The 22,035-nt window shown below is 43.1% G+C and overlaps 1 protein-coding gene and 1 long non-coding RNA gene across 2 annotated transcripts; one reads left to right on the top strand and one right to left on the bottom strand.

Moving 5' to 3' along the window:
* The first annotated feature begins 1,798 nt into the window (after positions 1–1,798).
* Positions 1,799–6,409, top strand: LOC147867254 (uncharacterized). Its single transcript, XM_087315045.1, has 2 exons — positions 1,799–4,745; positions 6,051–6,409. Exons 1-2 carry the CDS (start codon positions 1,799–1,801, stop codon positions 6,407–6,409), a joined length of 3,306 nt encoding a protein of 1,101 aa, XP_087171171.1.
* LOC147867255 (uncharacterized) lies at positions 4,399–4,949 on the bottom strand. The gene is made up of 2 exons (XR_015529337.1): positions 4,878–4,949; positions 4,399–4,779 (listed from the first exon to the last, which is right to left on the bottom strand). It is a non-coding gene; the product is annotated as an uncharacterized LOC147867255 (long non-coding RNA).
* Positions 6,410–22,035: the final 15,626 nt, after the last annotated feature.

Genomic DNA, 22,035 nt, shown 5'->3' with positions numbered 1-22,035 from the left:
ATTCAAAGATCTTTAGCTCATTAGGCATATATTATCCCGAGTATAATCAAGTGCCTCTATGCTTTTACCCATTTGCATTAATAATAAAGATTGGAACAAGTATTTTACGCTAGAATATTCAACAAAACAATAAGCTTGAAAGTTCATGTTTATTTCATTCAATAGGAAAGCATTTTGTATGGCTGAAAGAAAAAAGCATAAAGATTGTTTGTCCATGAGATTTGAGGATGGTTATACTTTGTTGGAATGGGAATGTTGGATCATTTGAAATTAAATCCATGTAAGAAGATTGACATTCCACTCACTCATACACTCGAATGAATCATAGTTCATTAATGATTGTCTTTGATGATTGAGCTAAGCATGTTATGAGAGAAATCAAAGTTTAAAGATTCAAGGGAAACCAAAGTGAACGAGAATGTTATGTCATTGGATAATAAGCGATAACGCAAGAATACGTAGATAGGGCACACCTATATATTATTGCAAGAGATATTATTGTCGGCCATGAACAATGAGACTATCAATAGCTAAAAAGTTCATTTCCCACCCATACTAAACAATTATGGTTTGGCTCTTTCTAAATTTCTTGCATCTTTCCAGGATTCCTGCCTTCAAAAACCTCTCGTTGCCTCTTATTAACTAGGCTGAAAGAGAATAAGAATATTTCCTTTCTTACTCCACTATCCTTGAAAGTGTCCGAGGAATCTTGTCACTCAAAAAAAAGTATAATGTAAGTTGAGCTCCTCAAAACTCCATAGTAAGTAGGTTTGAAAGTCAATAATTATGTTGTTCTCTCTGATTCCAGAATGCAACATGATTTCATGGAAGCATTCTTGATGACAAAAGGACAACCCAGAAAGCGTAATTACATGTGTTGCTTTTCAAACATTTACCCCAAACAGAGAAAAACAGGATGAAGTGTTGATTTTGGAGGAATAGACCAGTCTCTGTTGCCGATTGCTGACTAAGAGAAAAGAATCATTCTCCATTTTTGCGTTCTTATTGGTCTCCACTTATCATTTGGGAATCAGTAAGTTTCCAAATTCAATTGGTTCTGGGGATTTTATGTCATTCATCCTATACATGAATATAACCCATCAATACAAAGTTGGGATTAATTATTCTCGGTGTTTTTTCTTCCGGGTCTATAGCCGGCCTAAAGTTGTATAATAGATGGAATAAATTTATTTTCACCTTATGATCTTTGTAGTCTCAGATGCTCCATCTTATGGTCCATTATTCTCAGTTTTTTTACTCTGCATTTTGCCCTTCTTACATTGACCCATCCTTTTGATAATAAAATATGAATTTCCACCCAAAGCTGCAAGAGACTGCTTTTGGTTGTGTTTCTCTCATAATAATATTATGTTCAATACACTCTTTCTTACTCACTTTGTGCCATTGCTTTTATAATAACTCTACAAATCAAATCCATGTCTCAAATTAGCTTCATATCAAAAAATTCTACATCACATATATCATGACCCATGTTTTGAACTAATGTGAAAGCAAATGTCTGATGACATTTCTTCTTGGAATTTGAAGGGAAAATGAGTTCTTGACTATCGATCCCTCTTATATATACATACCTATACATAAAGTCCCACATCATGTTTAGGGTTGAAAAGACAATGCTCTCTTTTAATACATCAGTTCCACTTCTATTTGCATTTTCCTCCGGATGGAGTGGTTTTGCTAGGTTTCTAGAACAGCATTCCTTCTTGGGATTGACGAAAAAATAGGTACTTGACCAATAGAGATTCTGGCTTACATATATTTGTCGTCATTCTACATCATGTTCGAAATTGGCTGTACTGTGCTCTCTTTTCTTATACTATTTCCTTTTTTATTGGCACTCTCTCCTGATGGAATCACTTTGCTAAGGATCCGAAGTGAATTACAAGATCCTCTGAACTATTTGGAGAACTGGAATGCTTCTCAGCCTTCTCCATGTGATTGGATTGGCATTACATGTGACAATGATATAGTAACAAATTTGAGTCTTCAAGATATGAACTTAACTGGAAATGTATCAACAATTATCTGTGAAATGACCAGAATAAAAATACTTGATCTTTCACGAAACAAGTTTTCAGGATCAATCCCATCAGAGCTTGCAAACTGTAGACAATTGAAAATATTGAACCTCTCTTACAATGCTTTGTTTGGTGAAATACCAAGTGGCCTAGGCCTGCTAACCAACCTCATTGCCCTTGATCTCAGCAGCAACAAGCTATCAGGGCGAATTCCTAAAGAACTTGGCAATTTAACGAGTCTAGGAATCCTTCACATGTTTGCAAACTTCTTTTCTGGTAGCATTCCAGATGAGGTAGGAAACATGTCATCTCTACGACAGTTGTTAATCTATACAAACAATCTCACAGGTTCTTTGCCATCATCTATAGGCAATCTCATGAACCTGGAGGTCCTTCGAGTTGGATCAAATTCCCTCTCGGGAAACATTCCACCTGAGATAAGTAATTGTAGAAGGTTAGAAGTGTTAGGTTTGGCTCAGAACAAGTTAGAAGGAACTATCCCAGGATCAATAGGACGAATGCAGAGTCTCACAGATTTAGTATTATGGCAAAGTGGGATTTCCGGAAGTATTCCTCACGAGCTTGGCAATTGCAGCAGTCTCAAAATGCTTGCCTTATATCAAAACACATTAACTGGCCCAATCCCAAGTGAACTCGGCAAACTTAAAATGCTAGAGAAGATTTATCTCTATAAAAATCATTTGAACGGCCAAATACCAAAAGAGCTTTGCAATTGTACATCTTTGATACATATAGATATGTCTCAAAATGATCTAGAAGGCAACATACCCATAGAAATAAGCACCTTGGAAAGACTAGAGCTCATCCATCTCTTTGAAAACAATCTTTCTGGAGCCATACCTTCTGGGCTTGCATATTTGAGCAAATTGCAAAAGTTGGATCTCTCAATAAACAGCCTTACAAGCATTATTCCAATGGGATTTCAGGACTCTACAGTGCTAACCACTTTACAACTTTCTGAGAATAATTTATATGGCATCATCCCACCCCTCATTGGAAACAATAGTAACCTGTCAGTGTTAGATTTATCAGTAAACAATCTTCATGGCCACATTCCTGGATACCTATGCATGAATAAACAACTTCTATTGCTAAATCTATGGTCCAATGGTTTATCTGGTGAAATTCCCATAGGGGTAAGTACTTGCACTTCTCTTCTCAGGCTTCACCTCAATGGAAACAGACTGCAAGGCACAATCCCTTTAGAACTTGGACAAATTCAAGGACTCATAGAGCTAGATCTCTCTCAAAATCAGTTTCAAGGTGGTATTATACCAGAGCTTGGAAAATGTATAAGCCTACAAAGCATAAACCTTGCTGCTAACAACTTGACAGGAAAGATCCCAAGGGTGCTCGGAGCTCTGCAAAAACTAGAAATCTTCAATGCATCTTCCAATTCTCTCCTCGGAAGCATTCCTTCAGACCTTGCAAACTGCTCACAACTTTTCCAGCTTGATTTAAGCCGAAACTCTCTTTCCGGATCTATTCCAGATGAGCTTGGCAGACTTCCTCAGTTGAATCAACTATTACTTTCAGATAACCAACTCACAGGTATAATACCTCAAACTTTGGGCAATCTTACTCGTCTTTCTGAGCTCCAACTTGGTGGAAACAACTTGTCTGGCGAGATTCCACCAGATATTGGACAGATTGGAAGTCTACAGATGGCCCTTAACCTGAGTTTCAATAGGCTCACAGGGCATCTTCCATCAGAACTCGGTAATTTGGCACTTCTTGAGTACTTGTACTTGGAAGAGAACGCATTCTTTGGAATTATTCCTCAAACATTTGCAAGTTTAAAAAGTCTCATTGTGTTCAATGTTTCCTTTAACCATTTCACGGGACCTCTTCCAAAATTATCCACTTTCCAACAAATGCCGACTAGTTGTTTCATGGGTAATGATGGACTCTGTGGAATTCCAACACTCCCAGCCTGTATGAGTATCACTGCCCCTGATTTTACGTCACAAGAGACAAATTCCATTCAACAAACTGTGGGTGCCATTGCAGTTGTGATTGCTGCAGCAATTACAGTGATTATGATAGGGATTTGGTGGTGCTTACGAAGATCTGCAACAAGGTCAACTCCCTTGGAGAAAAGATTTGCTTCTGATTCACAATTACTGCCAAAGCCTGGATTCAGTTTCCACGATATAATGCAAGCAACTCACAACTTCTCAGCTGAAAATATAATCGGAAAGGGTGCATGTGGTACAGTATTCAAAGCATATATGCCTTCTGGTAAAATCATTGCAGTAAAACGTTTGCTTGTTGATAGGGATGGATCAAGTTTGGAGAGTTTTAAGGCAGAAATTACTACGCTAAGTAAAATAAGACATCGAAACATTGTCAAGTTATATGGCTTCTGCTACCATGTAGATGTCAATCTCCTCTTGTATGAGTACATGCCGAAGGGCAGCCTAGGTGAGCTATTACACAGTGATTCATGTCAATTGGACTGGAGAATGAGGTACCAGATTGCAATTGGAGCTTCGGAGGGATTATCATACTTGCATCATGACTGCAAACCTTGTATTATACATAGGGACATAAAATCCAACAACATTTTATTGGATGAGAAGTTTGAAGCTCATGTGGGCGATTTTGGGATGGCAAAATTGATTGATGTCTCTCAGTCCAAATCTATGTCTGTCGTGGCTGGATCATACGGTTATATTGCACCTGGTAAGTCACGGATACTTTCTTGTCCACACATCATCTTCATGTTTTTCATTCATATATGTTTGATGACTTCATTCTTCCAAAACATAATTCTCTTTAAATTTTCATTGTTTTCATGCAATACCATATACCTACTTGTTCTCTTTCTTCCAAAAAACAATGTCTGTCCACAGATATTCTGTTACATGCTTATTATATATATATATATATATATATATTTGTAACTTCCAAATGTAATTTGTGCCCATACATCGTCATGCTTACGGGACGTTCATGGATTGTTAATTTCTTTCTTCCAAAACCAGTTCTTTTACATACATCTTCATACTTACTATGTCTGTTCACAAATCTTTGAGAGTTTAATGCATGCATATCTTCAAAAAGTAATCTGTGTCCATATGTCTTTATGCTCACAATGCATTCATATGTTGTTGATTTCTTTCTTCCAAAAGCAGCTCCTTTCCATACATCTTCGTACGATGTTGATTTCATTCTTTCAAAAGGAAATGTAATGCATACATACATTTTTTATTTCTGTTTTCTAACGAACACTTGATGTGGATTTCATTCTTTCAAAAGGAAATGTAATGCATACATACATTTTTTTATTTCTGTTTTCTAACGGACGCTTGGTGTGGATGTCATTCTTTCAAAAGCAGTTATTTTCCATACATCTCCATACGATGTTGATTTCATTCTTTCAAAAGAAAATGTAATGCATACATACATTTTTTTTTCTGTTTTCTAATGGACGCTTGATGTTGATTTCATTCTTTCAAAACGAAATGTAATGCATACATGCATTTTTTTATTTCTGTTTTCTAACGGACGCTTGATATTGATTTCATTATTTCAAAAGAAAATGAAATGCATACATACATTTTTTATTTCTGTTTTCTAATGGATGCTTGAATGCACACATAATTGTTTATCTCTTTCTTCCAACTACAATGTTAATTCATTACATGCATTCATGATCTCTTTCTTCCAAATGCAGTTTTAATGCATACTTGTATACATTAGTGCTTTCTTTCTTCCAAAAGTGAAATTTCATCCTTGTATACATGCAATGTTGATCTTTTTCATCCAAAAACATTTTTGATGCGTACATACATAATTGTTCTTTTTCTTCTAGCAAAAATTCAAAGCATATTATATATATATATATATATATATATATTTGCATTGTTGTGATCTCTCTCTTTCAAAAGCAATTTCAATGCATACATACATACATTATGGATATGTTCATTCCAAAAGAAATGTCTTCTCATACATGCATACATTATTTTTCTTTTTTCTTTTCAGAGTATGCCTATACAATGAAAGTCACAGAAAAGAGTGACATATACAGTTTTGGAGTAGTTTTGCTAGAGCTACTTACAGGTCAATACTCAGTCCAACCTCAGAGTCAAGAAGGAGATCTTGTAACTTGGATAAAAGAATGCATTGATCTTAAACGAGACATAAACGAGATCTTTGATGCAAAGCTACACATAAATGATCCGCTAATTGTTGATGAAATGATACTCACATTGAAGATTGCATTGCTGTGTACGAGGTTTCTGCCGTCAGAGAGGCCTACGATGAGGGAAGTGGTTCGGATGCTGGCTTCAGTGAGAAAGCCTGCAGGGACAGAGCCGCCCTGTCGAATTGAATCGCCATAGTCGTCCAAAATTGAAAGATCCGCGAGAAGAAGAAGAAGAAGAAGAAAGAAAGAAAAACTAACCTCAAATCTGGACCCCTAATATTTAGAAATTACAAAAATGGGGTCATTAATCCCTTATTGGCGAGACAGACCATCGAGCATCTATGATTCTATCTCTATTGTATACAAATACTGAAGTGTTAAGCATTGAGGGTTACTCCTTAACAATACGCCACCACGAGCCACAAGTGCATGCACACACACACGACCACCATCAATCATTCATTGTCATTGTCTCGCTCTGTGACCATGTATGTATCATTTGGCCAGATTCGGCATGTTCGTATGCCCGTATACCTACATACCTACACTATCGGTTCCGCACAATGTCTTCATTGGTCAATATGAAATTGAGAGGTGGAGCCAAAAAGGTAAAGTTTGTGATAATATGTGGATATGGCACATTGTTTCATTTGCTGAAGAAAGTATGAGTAGAAGAGGAAGGCATTGGGTAAGGTGTTCGTTGATATCCGAGAGAGGTGGCTACGTCTAACATCCAATTGATGTCTCCTCAGAGGAGCCAGAACAATTCTCACCTTTCACCCTGGAAAATGTCAATCGGTCAATAACTTGTATAAACTATGGGAATGGTGAGGTCAGTTTTACATTTATTTATTTATTTTTACTTCAGGGACAATCTAAATTGCACCTTATTAGAAATACCCTTATTCAAACCTTCATTGCAACACCAAAAGTACCTCTCAAAGTACTTGTTGTAGTATTGCTTTGAAGATCTCGTGTTCCTTTCATATATGAGAATTGTTGAGCGGGCAAGCTCAACCGGATTTGGATCGACTAAATAAGCCAGAGCCGGATTGGTATACGGAACGGAGAACTGGATAGGTGTCCAGATATATCGGTATCTGGAACCTAGAGTTGGATCGGAGAAACAGATCGTACTTCAGAATAGTAAGAACCGGTAGGCCGTTGGAACCTACGGTACAAGCCTAGTATGTAAGCATATTCCTTGGAGTTAGAGTTAGTTGCTCCTATGAGCATTGAAGTACTTGTTAGTACTTCTGTTAGTCCTTTCAAGGGCTTGTATAAAAAGTGTTCTGCAGGACATTTGTATGTACAAAGTGTTATTATTTTGAATTGAGTTTACTGTTCTGCTCTCTCTGTCTCTCCCGTGTATTCAAGCTTTCCATTAAACCTCTATTCTGTGTTCTACTATTATCCGGACTAGCCGGTTTTATCTTAGCTTCTGCACAATATCTTTTACATGGTATCAGAGCACGAGGGTTGAGAATCCTTTGCTGTCAACGAGTGAGGATCACAAGCAAACCCTAACAGTCAGTAAAGAACAAGAAGGAGAGAATGTCACGGACGGGTAGACCAGGACAAGGATAAGTAGGCGAGCTAAATATTAAGAGAGAACGAAAGATATATATATATATATATATATATATATATATATATATATATATATAGAGAGAGAGAGAGAGAGAGAGAGAGAGAGAGAGCATAGACAAGAGAACAAGAGAGAGAGAAGCTAAACAAAAGAGCAAGAACTAAATTATGTTTCCGTAACTGGTGTTGTTCACCTTGATTGTAATCAAGGTGCACCGAAGTATTTATACAAGAATATGGCGGTATGCATGCAAGCTAGGAAACATCTAAAGAGTGCACGAAAATGCATTCTCTAGAAGTTTCTTGAAAGTTCTAGTGATTACCATAGAATGTAATAAGTTGAAACTTATTGTTGAGAATCAAGCTCAACATAGCACAACGTGTGAACACACCTTTTGAGAATCTATGATTACTCAAAGGTCAAGAGTCACACCACTACTCTCTACACATTAACTATGTGTCATAGAATCATATTCTATGACACATAACTAATGAGTTACATATTCCCCATGACTATGAGTCTTCACATTCCCCAAGAGAGAGAGAGAGGTTGTTGTAAAGTTAATGAAGAGAGAGGGTGACTCTATATAAAGCACCCTCCTCATATTTCATACCAAGTCGGTTGTGACACCTTGTAATGCCACATTTTCATTTCTCATTCTACTTGTGAATATACATCTTCTTCTTGAGTATTTCATTTCTCTAGCTTATCTATCTTGTGTTTCTATTATCTTCTCTAATTCCTCTCACACATACACATAACACACATCTCTTCCGCTACACAAGAATCATATCCAATTCTTTACATGGTATCAGAGCGATTTGGTAGATCGATCTAGCCCATTCGCCTCATCGTGATCGTGTGTTGTGCTCTACGCCAACGTTCAAGAAGAACCGGGTCATTGCTATCGTAGTGTGACTACATAGCTCGTGTTTGAGAGAGAAGGAAAAGAAAAGAAGGAAGAAATCTACATCGACAATGAATACTCAAATGGGGAGCGCTCTCCCTAGCGAGAAGTTGGATCACAACAACTTTGCATCTTGGGAGTACAAGATGCACCAATACCTTGTCGGCCAAGGCTATTGGAGCTACATCAAAGGAGCACAAGAAAATCGGCCCAACCCGGAAGACACCGACTATGCAACGTGGGAGCAAGCGGCAAGCCGAGCGATGTATTGCTTGGCGACATGTGTTCACAACCACATGCTCAGGTACATTCGAGAAGCCAAGACGCCGAAGGAAGCATGGGAGAATCTACGAAAGATTTTCGCCACCAACACGACCGCGAGGAAGCTTCAACTCTGCCAAGAGTTGAATAATATCCAACAAAGGGATATGTCCGTCACGAGCTACACCTTGAAGATCAAGGAGCTTTGTGATTCGCTCGGCTCGATAAGCGTAAACGTGGAGGATGATGAGATGGTGCAAGTATGTCTCGGCGGCCTTGCACCAAGATTCGACGTGATGCGGACCGCCCTACTAGCACGGGAGAATCCGCCCTCCTTCTTCGATCTTCAATCCATGTTGTTGGTCGAAGAGAATCATGTTCGAACAAGGAGCAATGCCTTGGAAGGCCACATGCTCTACACGCATTCGGACGGAGGAAGAGGACACGACCATGCAAGAAGAGGCCGATTCGGCCAAGGACGTGGCGGACAAGGCCCGACTTATGAAAACAACTCGCAATTTCGGCATCAAGACGGAAGCCATCGAGGAACCTTCGGAAGAAGGGGGAGCTTCCATTCCGGTCTGAACTGACAAAGGTCGGTCGAATGCGGATATTGCGGAAAAATCGGTCACCACGAAGAGGAATGTCGTAAGAAGATATGTGAGTCGGCTTCCACTAGCTGACAACTCACCAACTACGCCATCAACTCCGATTATGATGATCACGGCGGAATGTTCGTGATGAGACATAGAGTGAATTCTATGTCAGCCTCTACTTCCACTAGTGCCTCCAATCCGGAAGACGTATATGGTTCATCGATTCCGGTGCCTCGAACCATATGACGTCGTATCAAGAATGGTTTCGAGAACTTCGAGAACCGGGGCTATGTCGAAACCGGAGACGACACTACGCACCCGATTCGGCACATCGGCAATGTTTCGTTCGGAGAAGAAGGTAAGCAAACTTATATTAAAAATGTCTTGCATGTACCAACTATCACGAAGAATTTGGTCTCCGTTTGCCAAATTGTAGAGCAAGGAATGCAAGTACGGTTTAATCAAGGCGGTTGCTTCATCGAAAACGAGGGCCAACTCATCGCTCGCGGACGAAGAGAGGGCCGAATGTTCATTCTCGACTCACATGAGATGAAATCGGCTATGTTCGCGAAGGGCGTGAAAGCCGATTCCGACATAGAGTTATGGCACAAGCAGATTGGCCATATCAACCTCCAAAAGCTCAAGGCAATGCAATCAAAAGCAGTCGTCATCGGACTCCCAACATTCACGGAGAAAGAGATTGAAGGCGTGTGTTCCGCTTGCCAATTCGGCAAGCAACATCGGCACCCATTTCCGAAGGAACGGAACGCGAGCAAAGGCATACTCAACGTAATTCATTCCGATGTATGGGGTCTAGCTCAAACGGCGACATTCGGCGGAAGCCGATACTACGTGACCTTCATCGACGACTTCTCTAGGCACACTTGGATCTACCCGATGCGGCAAAAGAGCGAAGTGTTCGGACACTTCCAAAAATTCAAGAATGAAGTCGAGAAAGCCACGGGCCAACATGTACGATGTCTTCGGTCGAATGGAGGCAAGGAGTACTTCTCTGACGAATTTTTGGCGTTTCTACAGAAAGAAGGAATACGGCGAGAGTTTTCGTGTCGACATACGCTGCAACAAAACGGAGTGGCTGAATGCAAGAATCGGCACATCCTCGAAGTGGCACGGGCTATGCTTAACGAAAAGCACATGCCGAAATCGTATTGGGCGGAAGCAGCTAGCACGGCCGTCTATCTCATGAATCGGTGTACGACATTGGGTGTGCACGAACTTACTCTACACGAGAAGTTCTTCGGAAAGAAGCCGAACATATCGCATGTTCCGATATTCGGCTCCATTGCGTACGTGCACATCCCCGACGAGAAGCGTCAAAAGCTTGACCCGAAGTTGGAGAAATGGTAACACAAAGGTGTTTTAAAAACAATGGGGGTGACAAATGAATGTCTTTCCCTGATCTCTTTATCAATTTTTTTCATGGCGTGCAAGTTCAAAGAAAGCCCGATCACGACCCGACTGAGCGGACCACAAGAGCCCCCGAGCGATCAAAGCACATGTCAGCCGAGTCCGAAAATGGACAAAGGGAAGGCAAAAATGCCGGAGTATGAAGATGATCACTTTGACAGCAACGAATCGACTCACTCCCTCGATAGTGATTTTGAAGGCCTTGAGATCCGGACAAACGGAGCGGAGAACGCCGTAGTATCCGCAAACGAGAAGCTCCGCCAATCCACCCGTGAAAAGAACCCCGTAAGTCGATTCGGCTACAACGATTATATGGCATACCATTACGCCTTTATGATGAAGGTCGCAACAGTACGCAAGTCGGAAACCTTTTCCGAAGCCGCGAAGGACCCGTGATGGATTCGAAGCAATGAACGAGGAGATGCGTGCACTACGCAAGAACGACACATGGGATCTCGTTCCCCACTCACTGCATAGGAAGGCAATTGGATGTAGATGGATCTACAAGGTGAAGTATAATGCTGATGGCTCCATCAACTGCTACAAAGCTCGACTCGTAGCGAAAGGATACGCACAAACACATGGCGTCGACTACGAAGAAACATTTGCCCCGGTGGCAAAGATGACGACTGTGCGGACCATAATTGCACTCGTAGCGGCTAAAGGGTGGCACCTCCACCAAATGGACGTCAAGAACGCCTTTCTTCAAGGCGAATTAGGCGAGGAGGTGTACATGGTACAACCACCCGGCTTCGAATCGTGCATTCATCCAAAAGCCGTATGCCAACTCAAGAAGCCTCTCTATGGCCTCAAGCAAGCACCGCGTGCTTGGCATTCGAAGATTACACATTATCTTCATCAAATCGGCTTTCGAATGTTGAAATCCGACAACCCCCTCTACGTACGCCACAACTCTAGAAGCCTAATTGTCATCATCCTCTACGTGGATGATCTAGTTATTGGAGGTGAGCATTTAGTCGACATCAACAAGGTGAAGTCCCTCCTCTCCAACAAATTCAAGATGACGGACATGAAGGAGCTTCATTACTTCCTAGGCATTGAGGTAATTTGAACTCCGGCCAGCATCATGATCTCCCAACAGCACTACATCCTCAACTTGTTATACAAGTTCGGGATGACTCAGTGTAAATCTGTGGCAACCCCTCTTGATCGAAACCTTAAATTGGATGCCGACTCCGGCACAAAAGAGTGTGAGCCGACCCAATATCGTCAACTGATCGGGAGCCTCATCTATCTCACGATCACTCGACCTGACCTTAGCTATCCAGTCGGACTCCTTAGCCAATTCATGCAAACTCTATGAGATATTCATTTTGATTGCGCTAAGCGAGTATTACGATACGTGAGCGGCACAATGGATTACGACGTTCTTTACGCATCGGCCACACAAATACGACTCAAAGGGTACACAGATGCGGACTGGGTAGGCTACAAAGCCGATCGACGATCGACCTCCGGGTTTGTCTTCTCCCTCGGCAGCGGAGCGATTTCGTGGAGTAGCAAGAAGCAGCCTAACATCGCTCTTTCGAGTATGGAGGCGGAATACATGGGCATAGCCGTAGTGGCATGTGAAGCCGTATGGCTCAAGAGGATTTTGAAGGATCTGGGTGTTCCCATCAAGGATCCAACTCCCCTTTACTGCGACAACATGAGCAGTATATATTTGGCTCGGAACCTGGTGTTCCACGCACACACAAAGCATATCGAAGTGCACTATCACTTCATTCGAGAGCGCGTACAGGTTGGAGATGTCGACCTTCAACACATCAATACGAATCTTCAGACAACCGACATCTTCACCAAAGCCTTAGGAGCCGACAAGCTTCAACAATTCATGTCAGACCTTGGATTGACGATCCCTGACTTGCCAAGCTTGAGGGGGAGTACAAGCGAGAACTGGATACTGTCCGAACCGGATACCAACTGAAGCGGACATCAATCGAAAGGAACCAACTCGAGTTGAGCTTGAGGGGGCGTGTTGAGAATCAAGCTCAACATAGCACAACGTGTGAACACACCTTTTGAGAATCTATGATTACTCAAAGGTCAAGAGTCACACCACTACTCTCTACACATTAACTATGTGTCATAGAATCATATTCTATGACACATAACTAATGAGTTACATATTCCCCATGACTATAAGTCTTCACATTCCCCAAGAGAGAGAGAGAGAGTGGTTGTTATAAAGTTAATGAAGAGAGAGGGTGACTCTATATAAAGCACCCTCCTCATATTTCATACCAAGTCGGTTGTGACTCCTTGTAATGCTACATTTTCATTTCTCATTCTACTTGTGAATATACATCTTCTTCTTGAGTATTTCATTTCTCTAGCTTATCTATCTTGTGTTTCTATTATCTTCTCTATAGCTTATCTATCTTGTGTTTCTATTATCTTCTCTATAGCTTATCTATCTTGTGTTTCTATTATCTTCTCTATAGCTTATCTATCTTGTGTTTCTATTATCTTCTCTAATTCCTCTCACACCTACACATAACACACATCTCTTCCGCTACACAAGAATCATATCTGATTCTTTACACTTATACAATACAATAATGCATAGATGGATGTAGCTCAATTGGTAAGAGGAGGTCATGGGTTCAACCCCCTACATTCCATCGTGTTTATGACATTATCCTTCCTCTAAGGCCGCCTCCCAGAACTCGCGGCTAGCTTATGTGGGTATTGTTGATGAAAATCGTGAATGGCCTCCGGAGCATTTTGTAAATGTGTAACCGGTTCCCATATGGCATCCAAAATGGGGTAACCTTTCCATAAGACCAAATATTGGAGTTGTCGATGACGATATCGAGAGTTGAGGATTTGGTCAACCTCATATTCTTCGCACGTCGACAATTCCATAGGTGGCGGTGGAGGAGGTTGTTGTCCCAGAATTTGAGAAGGATGGTAGAGTTTGAGGAGAGAAACATGAAAAACATTGTGAATCTTGAATGTTGGAGGAAGTGCTAACCGGAAGGTGATTGGGTTGATCCGCTTGGTGATAGGAAAAGGGCATAGTCTTTTGTAGTCCAATTTTGCACAAGGACACGTGGTGGTGATGTGGCGACGTAATAAGCAAACCATGTCATTGACTGCAAACGTCGATGCTGCCAAGCGATGTCGGTCCGCTTGATCTTTATACTGGTCACCAGTGGCACGAAGCTCCAGGGAGAGGTCATGATGGACATCGTGTAAAGTGTGGGCACACGTCTCTGCCGAAGGATTGACCGAAGTTGCAGGTATGGAGATGCTGAAACGAGGGTGAAATCCATAGTTTGCAAAGATTCAGATGGAAACCTTAGTCGAAGCATGGATACAATTATTGTAGGCAAATTCCTCCATTGCAAGGAAGTCCACCCAATCCTCTTGTTGGTAGCTCACGGTACACCGAAGGTATTGTTCGAGGATTTGGTTGACTTATTCCATTTGTCCATCAATTTGAGGATGGTATGCCGAGAACAAGTTTACAGAAGTCCCGAATGTTTATAGAAGTCGTCGCCAAAAGTGGGAAATGAACTGAGAACCTCAATTAGAAGTGATATCCTCGGGTAAGCCATGTAATCGGACAACATGTTTTAGAAAAAGGTCAGTTGTCTCTTCCCTAGAAATGGTTTTGGAACATGGGACAAAGGGATCCATCTTCGAAAACCAATCGACAATGACTAGCACCATGTCATGCCCACCAACTAGAGGGAGGTCGGTGATAAAGTCCATGGATAGAGAGACCCATGGTCGACTTGGATGGGGAGCGGGTGGAGAAGACCATATGGCCGATGGTGAGGCAATTTGGACTGAGCACATACATCACATGTCTTGATAAATTCCTTGACAAATTTCCAAGGTTGGGGCCACCAAAACCCTCGAGATAGCAAATCCAGGGTTTTTGTGACCCCAAAGTGGCCGGCAAGAGGATCATCATGACAGTTTTGTAGTACCCATGTCCTACATGATCCTTCGGGAACATACAAGAGATGATTATGATATAGTAACCCATCCTGGGTTGTATATTGGTTAAGATATGAGCTTTTCATGCCTAGAGATGGGCCATTGATGCGGGCCATGATTTCTTTGGCGAATGGGTTTGACGTGGTTGCCATGGCAATCTCGTTGAGCAAAGAATCATCATGCAACATGCTGGTGGCGAACATCTGAAGTTGATCGGGCCGCAACAAACAATGGGATTGTTGTGAATATGCGTCATCTCCTGGGCGCAATGAAAAATCAAGACGTCGAGAGAGGGCATCAACTTTCCCATGCTGAACTCCAGGTCGAAACAAGATCTCAAAGTCGTAGTCGGCAAGAAAAGATGACCATCGGGCTTGCCTCCGATTCAATGTACGACTGGTGGTGAAGTAAATTAGATGTTTGTGGTCGATCAACACCTGGATGCGATGTTGGGCCCCAACCAAATAGGGTCGCCACTCGGTGAAGGCACATACGATTGCTCTAGTAAGGATGGTTAGAGGTTGCACTAAAGAGGGAAAACCATTGATAAATTGTCGATAGAAATTTGCAAAACCGAGAAATGATTGTACCTCTTTCAACCGAGTAGGGATAGGCCAATCGGTTATTGCTGCTACCTTGCGTGCATCCATTGTGTTCCGGAGGGTGAAATCACGTAGCCTAGGAATTCGACGGAGGTCCGATTGAATTCATGTTTCTCACTTTTGGCGTAAAGTCCATGTTTGTGAAGTTTGGATAGAACCAGTCCGACATGTCGGGTGTGCTCCTCTATGTTGGAAGGAAAAACTAAAATGTCGTCAAGGTAGATCACCACGAAGTGATCGAGATACTCCCGAAATATATTGTTCATCATGTGCTGAAAGACCGCCGGGGCGTTGGTGAGACCAAAAGGCATCACCTTGTACTCGAAATGTCTATAGCATGTTCGGAAGGCAGTTTTCCACTCGTCTCTAGGCTTGATACGCACCAGATTCTAGGCTCCCCGAAAGTCAATTTTGGAGAAGATACGCCCGGTTTGAAGTCGGTCAAGCAGTGTTGGAATTAAAGTCAAGGGATAACGATTACGTACCGTAATTTTGTTGAGACCCCAATAATCCACACGTAGGTGTAATGAGCCGTCCTTCTTCTTAACAAATAAGATTGGAGCCCCAACCGGTGATTTGGAGGGTTGAATGAAGCCCTTGGCGAGGTTTTCATCTAGATATGTGCGAAGAGCCTCAAGTTCGGGTTCCGATAGCCCATAGATGGGCCCAAATGGTGGATGTGCACCATCTTGGAGTTCGATTGGGCAATCATAGGGGCGATGTGTCGGTAACCGGTCTGCATTTTGCTTTTCAAACACATCCAAAAAATCGCTATATCTTGCGGGCAAATTGGTGACAAGAACAGAGACATCTTGTGACACAGCAGGCATGGAAGCGACCACGCTCGAATTGACCACAACGGAATCGGCAACGTCGGAGATATGAGTTGAAATCAGAAGAATGTGCACCCAAGCTGAAAGCAACCCCCACACAAGTAACGGTGTTTGTGGAAGAGACCCACCCGCGCTGGTGTTTGTGGATGTCGAGGGGTTGCAATGAGATAGAATGTTAAGACCTCCTGGTGGAACCCGGCTTGAAGTACCAACAGGACAATGGCTTCAGTAACTGCCCCCGAAGAGAGAACCCATCCGACGATAGCTTCAACGGATATGGGTTGTGTTGTGGGGACGGTGGGGATTTTATGTGTTTGGACAAACGCAATATCGATGAAACAAGTAGATGCACTAGAATTGAACAAGGCATGGGATTTTATTGAAATAGACCCAATGTTACCCGTAGGAGTTGTACGGGGCGGTATAAGGGTAAAACACGTTAAAGGGGTTGTTCGGTATGTGTAATGTATATGAGTGTGAGGGTGAGTATGTGTGCTCACATGCACAATTATTTGCATGTGACAAGAATGTAACGGTCTCTTTTTGTAACGGACATATTATTTACCGTTACATTATGTATTATATAAACCCCTTATGGGGCATGTAAGGAGATATAGTTTTTTCCCCTCTCATTTGGTGTCATTTCCTTTTTATCTTTCTTTCTTGCTCTCTCTCTAACGTAACCTCTTGGGAGGGGGGTGAAGCCATTCTAGGTTTCACCCCCCACCCAACAACACGTTTGGCACGCTTGAAAGGACGACCCTCCTTTGAGAAGAAGTCTCACTCTCCCTCGCTCTCCCCCTCCATCACTAATCTCTCTGTGTCACAGCCAATCTGAGATGAAAATGGTGATTTACATCTTCAACTCTCTACACGTTTGTGTGTTTGCTTGTGCTGTGTGTGTTTGTGTCTCTCTCCTTCCCCTCAGGCTCATCGGTTGGTTTCTATCTATGCTATGAAAACCCTAAATCCTCATAGAAGTGGAAGAAGAAGAAGAACATGGGCGTGGAGACCATTAGGTATGCGGTTTCTTCAACAATGGCAATATGAAGTTGTGGAAATGGGAGGGCACGGTGGCTTCCATGGCAACTCCTATGTGTCAAGAGCTCTGCAGCTAAGCTCAACTTCTGGATCATCAGATTCATGTCTCTACAAATATTCAAAAGAACCTCAACGAGCATCAACGGGCTCAGCTTTGGACAATCAATCCCTTGAGTGAAGGGTTGAGTGAAGAAGATGAAGAAAAGGAAGATATGGCAAGTCTTGTTGATCCTTCTGCTTTCATTATACCTACATATTCAGCTTCATCAACAAACGATTCGTAATACACAGACAATGAATGCGATATACATTTCACAAGAAGAGGAGCAGTGGGGATCCAAAGGGTAGAGAGACAGTCATCGGCAACCGGCTCTAACAACGATGAAGAACGACGACCACCAGACACAAAGGTGGGCTCGAATAGAGACAACCAACATCCAACAACCGGCCAAACAACTGGCAGACAGTGTCTGGTCAGCGAATTGCAACGGCAATGGTAACGGCAATCGTCCATAGCTGGACTGAGAGACGTGGCACCAAACTCGGCAGGAGGAAGCTTCAACCGCCATAGCCATACCTCCTGCATTTGCCGCAGACATGGCACCGAGGGGTCCCCACGAGATAAAATTCTACCTATGGTACAAGATTCTTGTGCACAAGCAGGAAGACATGAAGACAGGCATGGAATTGTTCCAAGTTAAGGCGGGCTCAAACTTTCAAGGTGAAGAGATCGAATGCGGCCGAGACAGCCTCAGAGAAGGCTGGGATTAAAGGAAACTGAAGCAGACATAAGGAAAGAGAGGAGAAGAGAGAAATGAAGAAGAAGTGAACGAGAAAGGAGAGAGCAAGCATAGAAAGACAAAGAGAAGAAGGAGACGACAAACAAGCAGAAAGAAGATAGAAAAAGAAGAAAAAGAAAGAAGTAGAAATAAAAAGAAGACAAAGAGAGACAGGTGAAGGTGCACAACCATAGATTGACACATGCGTGATATTCGTGATATTCTCCATGCGCAACATTCTCAATATTCGAGAATAAAAAATGGCCCCAAGAATATTAAAAAACCATTTGTTTTGTAAAATAAATATAAAAATTTATTTATTTATTTAAATAAATGTATTTCACCAAAAAAAACAATTATTCATTAATAGATTATAGTGTCAAGAGAGTTTATGAAACTTATTTTAATTAACTAATTTTTTTAAAACGAATATTTTTATATTTATTATACAAATATGATTAGTATGAACTTTGAAGATATGATTAGTTTGAAGTACCATTTTTAATGTCAAGATAAAAATATCCATTAATTTTGAGGAAATAAAAAGTGAGAAATTAATGAGCCTTTATTTTATTTTATTTATTTATTAAAAATAAAACGACTACACATTTATTATAAAAATTTAGTAGTGTCAAGTCCCCAAAGTCCCTCTTTTATTATCCCTATTTATTGTTAAGTTCCTTTTTTCTATATTAGGAATTTTTTTTTAAAAAAGTTTTTTTTTTTGGGGGGGGGAGGTAAAACGAATACTTGACTACCCATTCGTATTCGTATTCGTTTGCATTCGAATGGGAAACCCCACGAATGCGAATATGTCAATCTATGTGCACAACATAGCTATGGCGAGGTGGACACATCACTATGGGAAGCAACTCCTCTTCTCACAGATAATATGGAAGCCAAGAGAGCCAAAGAGATGGCCGGGGACACGAGAGACTCGGCCCAGCACAAAGGTGCGGAGATGGCCGATGCCGCTAGAGACGCGCGACCAAGAGCATGGCAGAGACGCATAGCCGAGATCACGACCAAGACACGTGGCCAAAATGCACGGCCGAGACGTGCGTTCGAAGTGAAGCGTGGTCAAGACGCGTGGCCGAAACACACAGACTAGAATATGGCCGAGAGGCACGGTCGAGAAGTACGACCAAGACGCGTGGCCGAGAGCACGATCGAGATGCGTGGCCGAAAGCATGACCGAGATGCGCGGCCGAGAATATGGCCAAGACGCGTGGTCGAGAGTACGACTGAGAAGCGTGGTCAAGATGCATGGTTGAGACTACGACCGAGACGCGTGGTCGAAAAGACGGCTGAGACACGCAGCCAAGACGTGCAGTCGAGAGTGCGACCCAGATATGCGACCAAGAGTATGACCGAGTGACAACCGCGAAGACAGGCAAGCAAAAGACGAAGACATAAGAAGAAAGAGAAGAGGGGTATGAAGAGAAAATTTCAAAAATTGGAGAGCAGAATACAGAATTTCGAAAATTCAAGGGCAAAAAATAAAATTTCAAAAAATTTTGACGGTAAAAATTTTAGAGACCAAGGGTACAAAATACAAAGCTCAATTCACATGACGAAACCAAAAAATACACATACATGTAACAGAATCATGAAAGGCCCATGCTGCAATGAAGGAGCCAATTGGTGTGTGATCCAATTGTGCGACATGCTAACCGAATGAGAAGGTTCGTGTCAAGCAATGCTCCGATTGAAATTATGATCGATCGTAGAGCTATGATTCGGTCGATGGATTTCTGACCGTTGACACGACCGATGGAGTTCCGGTCGTTAATAGTTGCCATGGCGAATGGGTTCACCGTGCGATGCACTGTCCCACAGGCGTGCCATGTGTTACCTGTAGGAGTTGTACGGGGCGATATAAGGGTAAAACACGTTGTCGTGGAGAAAACCGTCCCTAGGAGGAATCGGTGAATAGTGTGCGTGAACCGACCCTTACACGCGGGCACATGTTTTGATTTATTGTACATAGTTAGGTACAGGTCGGTGATGTGAATATCCTAGATAGCGCGTATTCATTAGGTAGGGAATCAAGGGGTATCTCTATCCGAAAGGACAGAGAATAAAAGTGATGTAACAGATTGTAACGTCCCTCTCTCCTTGGGCTAGAAAAGGAGAGGAAAAGGAACTGAGTGGGGGCGTTGTCGAGGAGGAAGTGTTGTCAGACCGGGACCGAGCTCTTCTCCTCTGTCTTTCATTATTCTCTGTAGGTTTTGGGAGGTTGCCTCTACTTCGTGGAAAGCCCGAGTGCTTTCGGCAGAGGCTCCATCTCGCGTTGTCCGTGTGCGTTGTGTGAGTTGGTGTCAACGCGTTGACGTTTAACGACTAGCTGGCTATAATCTTGACCATAAGTATATATTTGCCTTATTCGTTGTTCGATCTTCATTGTGAGTTCTTTGTGTATTTGTGCGCGTCGGTCGTGGTTTCGTGTCGCTCCTCCCTCTGTTCGGTTATTCCCCGGTTTAGGGCCCCCGCGGTCCCGCCTTGGTTTCTCCTGCGCGTGCAGAATAACACGACATAATTTGGTGAACCTGACGTGAAACAAGGTGGCAGAGGAATCAAAGATGAGGGGATTAGAGCTCGCCGAAGCCATGGCGGCAGCAGTTGATCGGATAGTAAGTGCTCGCAAGGGCACGGGTGCCCTCGACAGGGCCATTGAAGCAATTGTCGACACAATAGGCCGGTTCGATGGGAAGGATGCCACGAGTTATTTGGTGGCCTACCAAGCCGAAATGGTGATGAGGGACATCTCGGAGGAAAGGCGTCTGGCTGGGTTCCCTCTGGTGGCGACACCGGGCATCCACGCAGAGGTGCTCGAGGTGCAGGCTGGATGCTGGACCTGGGGAGAATTCGAAGTGCGGCTCCTCGAACGGTACAGGCTTGATGACATGCTTCGGTTATCGAAGGGGGACTTCATGGATTGGGTGGAGACCCCTGAAAAGGGGAGGAATGCATCGACGCTTCTCCGGGAGTTTGAAGAACACTTCACGCGTCTTTCGGCACTGGACAGGACCGTACTGGACACGAGCCATGTCCTTTTATTCGTCAAAGTTGTGGATGTGCAGGATTGGGAGCAAGTGGGTCTCCTGCTGGAGATAGACAATGGGCTGACGGCCGACTGGGCCATGGTAAAAGGGGTCTACAGCAGTTTCAACAAACGGCGTGAGTGGGCCAACAAGGGCTCATCGGGGGTAGGAACGGATGCGCCAAGAAAGCTTGAGGGGCCCCCACAGGTGCGAAGGGAGGAAACCCGAGATTGGCTTGATATAGGCTCGACTTCGACCACCGTGGTCAAGGGGCCAGATTGCACAAGCAAGGAGGGACGGCTGTGAGCAGCATCGCGACCGAAGGCCTCCGGGTGGGAATCAGTGCTTGTGGTGTGATGCGGTCGGTCACATCCGAAAGGACTGCGTGGACTTCGCAGAAGCAATAAGGGCTAACGTGGTGGTACCTGTGGAACAGACGGGTGCACGCTAGCGAAACCCAGAGAGCCCTGGAGCTGAATATCGGACAAGGAGGAATGAAAAGTCTGATGGAAGAAGCGGCGGCGCGCCGTGCGGAGACCATCCACTACTCGGTGTCGGCAGGAATCCGGGTCGAGAGCGACGAAGGCCGGAAGACGAAGGACTCCGGGTTCTGGCTATTGGCGCTTGAAGGCCTCGCCGGCGTGCGGTTGAGGAAGGAGGAAGCGGACCGCGCGGAAAGACGGCTCCGGGAGGTCACCGGGTGGAGTGATCCGGTTGAGGAAAAGACCGGCTTCGTGGAAGCTGCGTGCCAAAACTACGAGGTTCTAGTAG

The sequence above is a fragment of the Azolla caroliniana genome, unplaced genomic scaffold (genome assembly GCF_043228905.1).
Source record: "Azolla caroliniana isolate FFs.n. ecotype wild unplaced genomic scaffold, voAzoCaro1.0.p SCAF_2, whole genome shotgun sequence".
NCBI lineage: Eukaryota > Viridiplantae > Streptophyta > Polypodiopsida > Salviniales > Salviniaceae > Azolla > Azolla caroliniana.
Note: the sequence above shows the minus strand (reverse complement) of the source record. Positions and strands in the feature narration are given on the sequence as shown.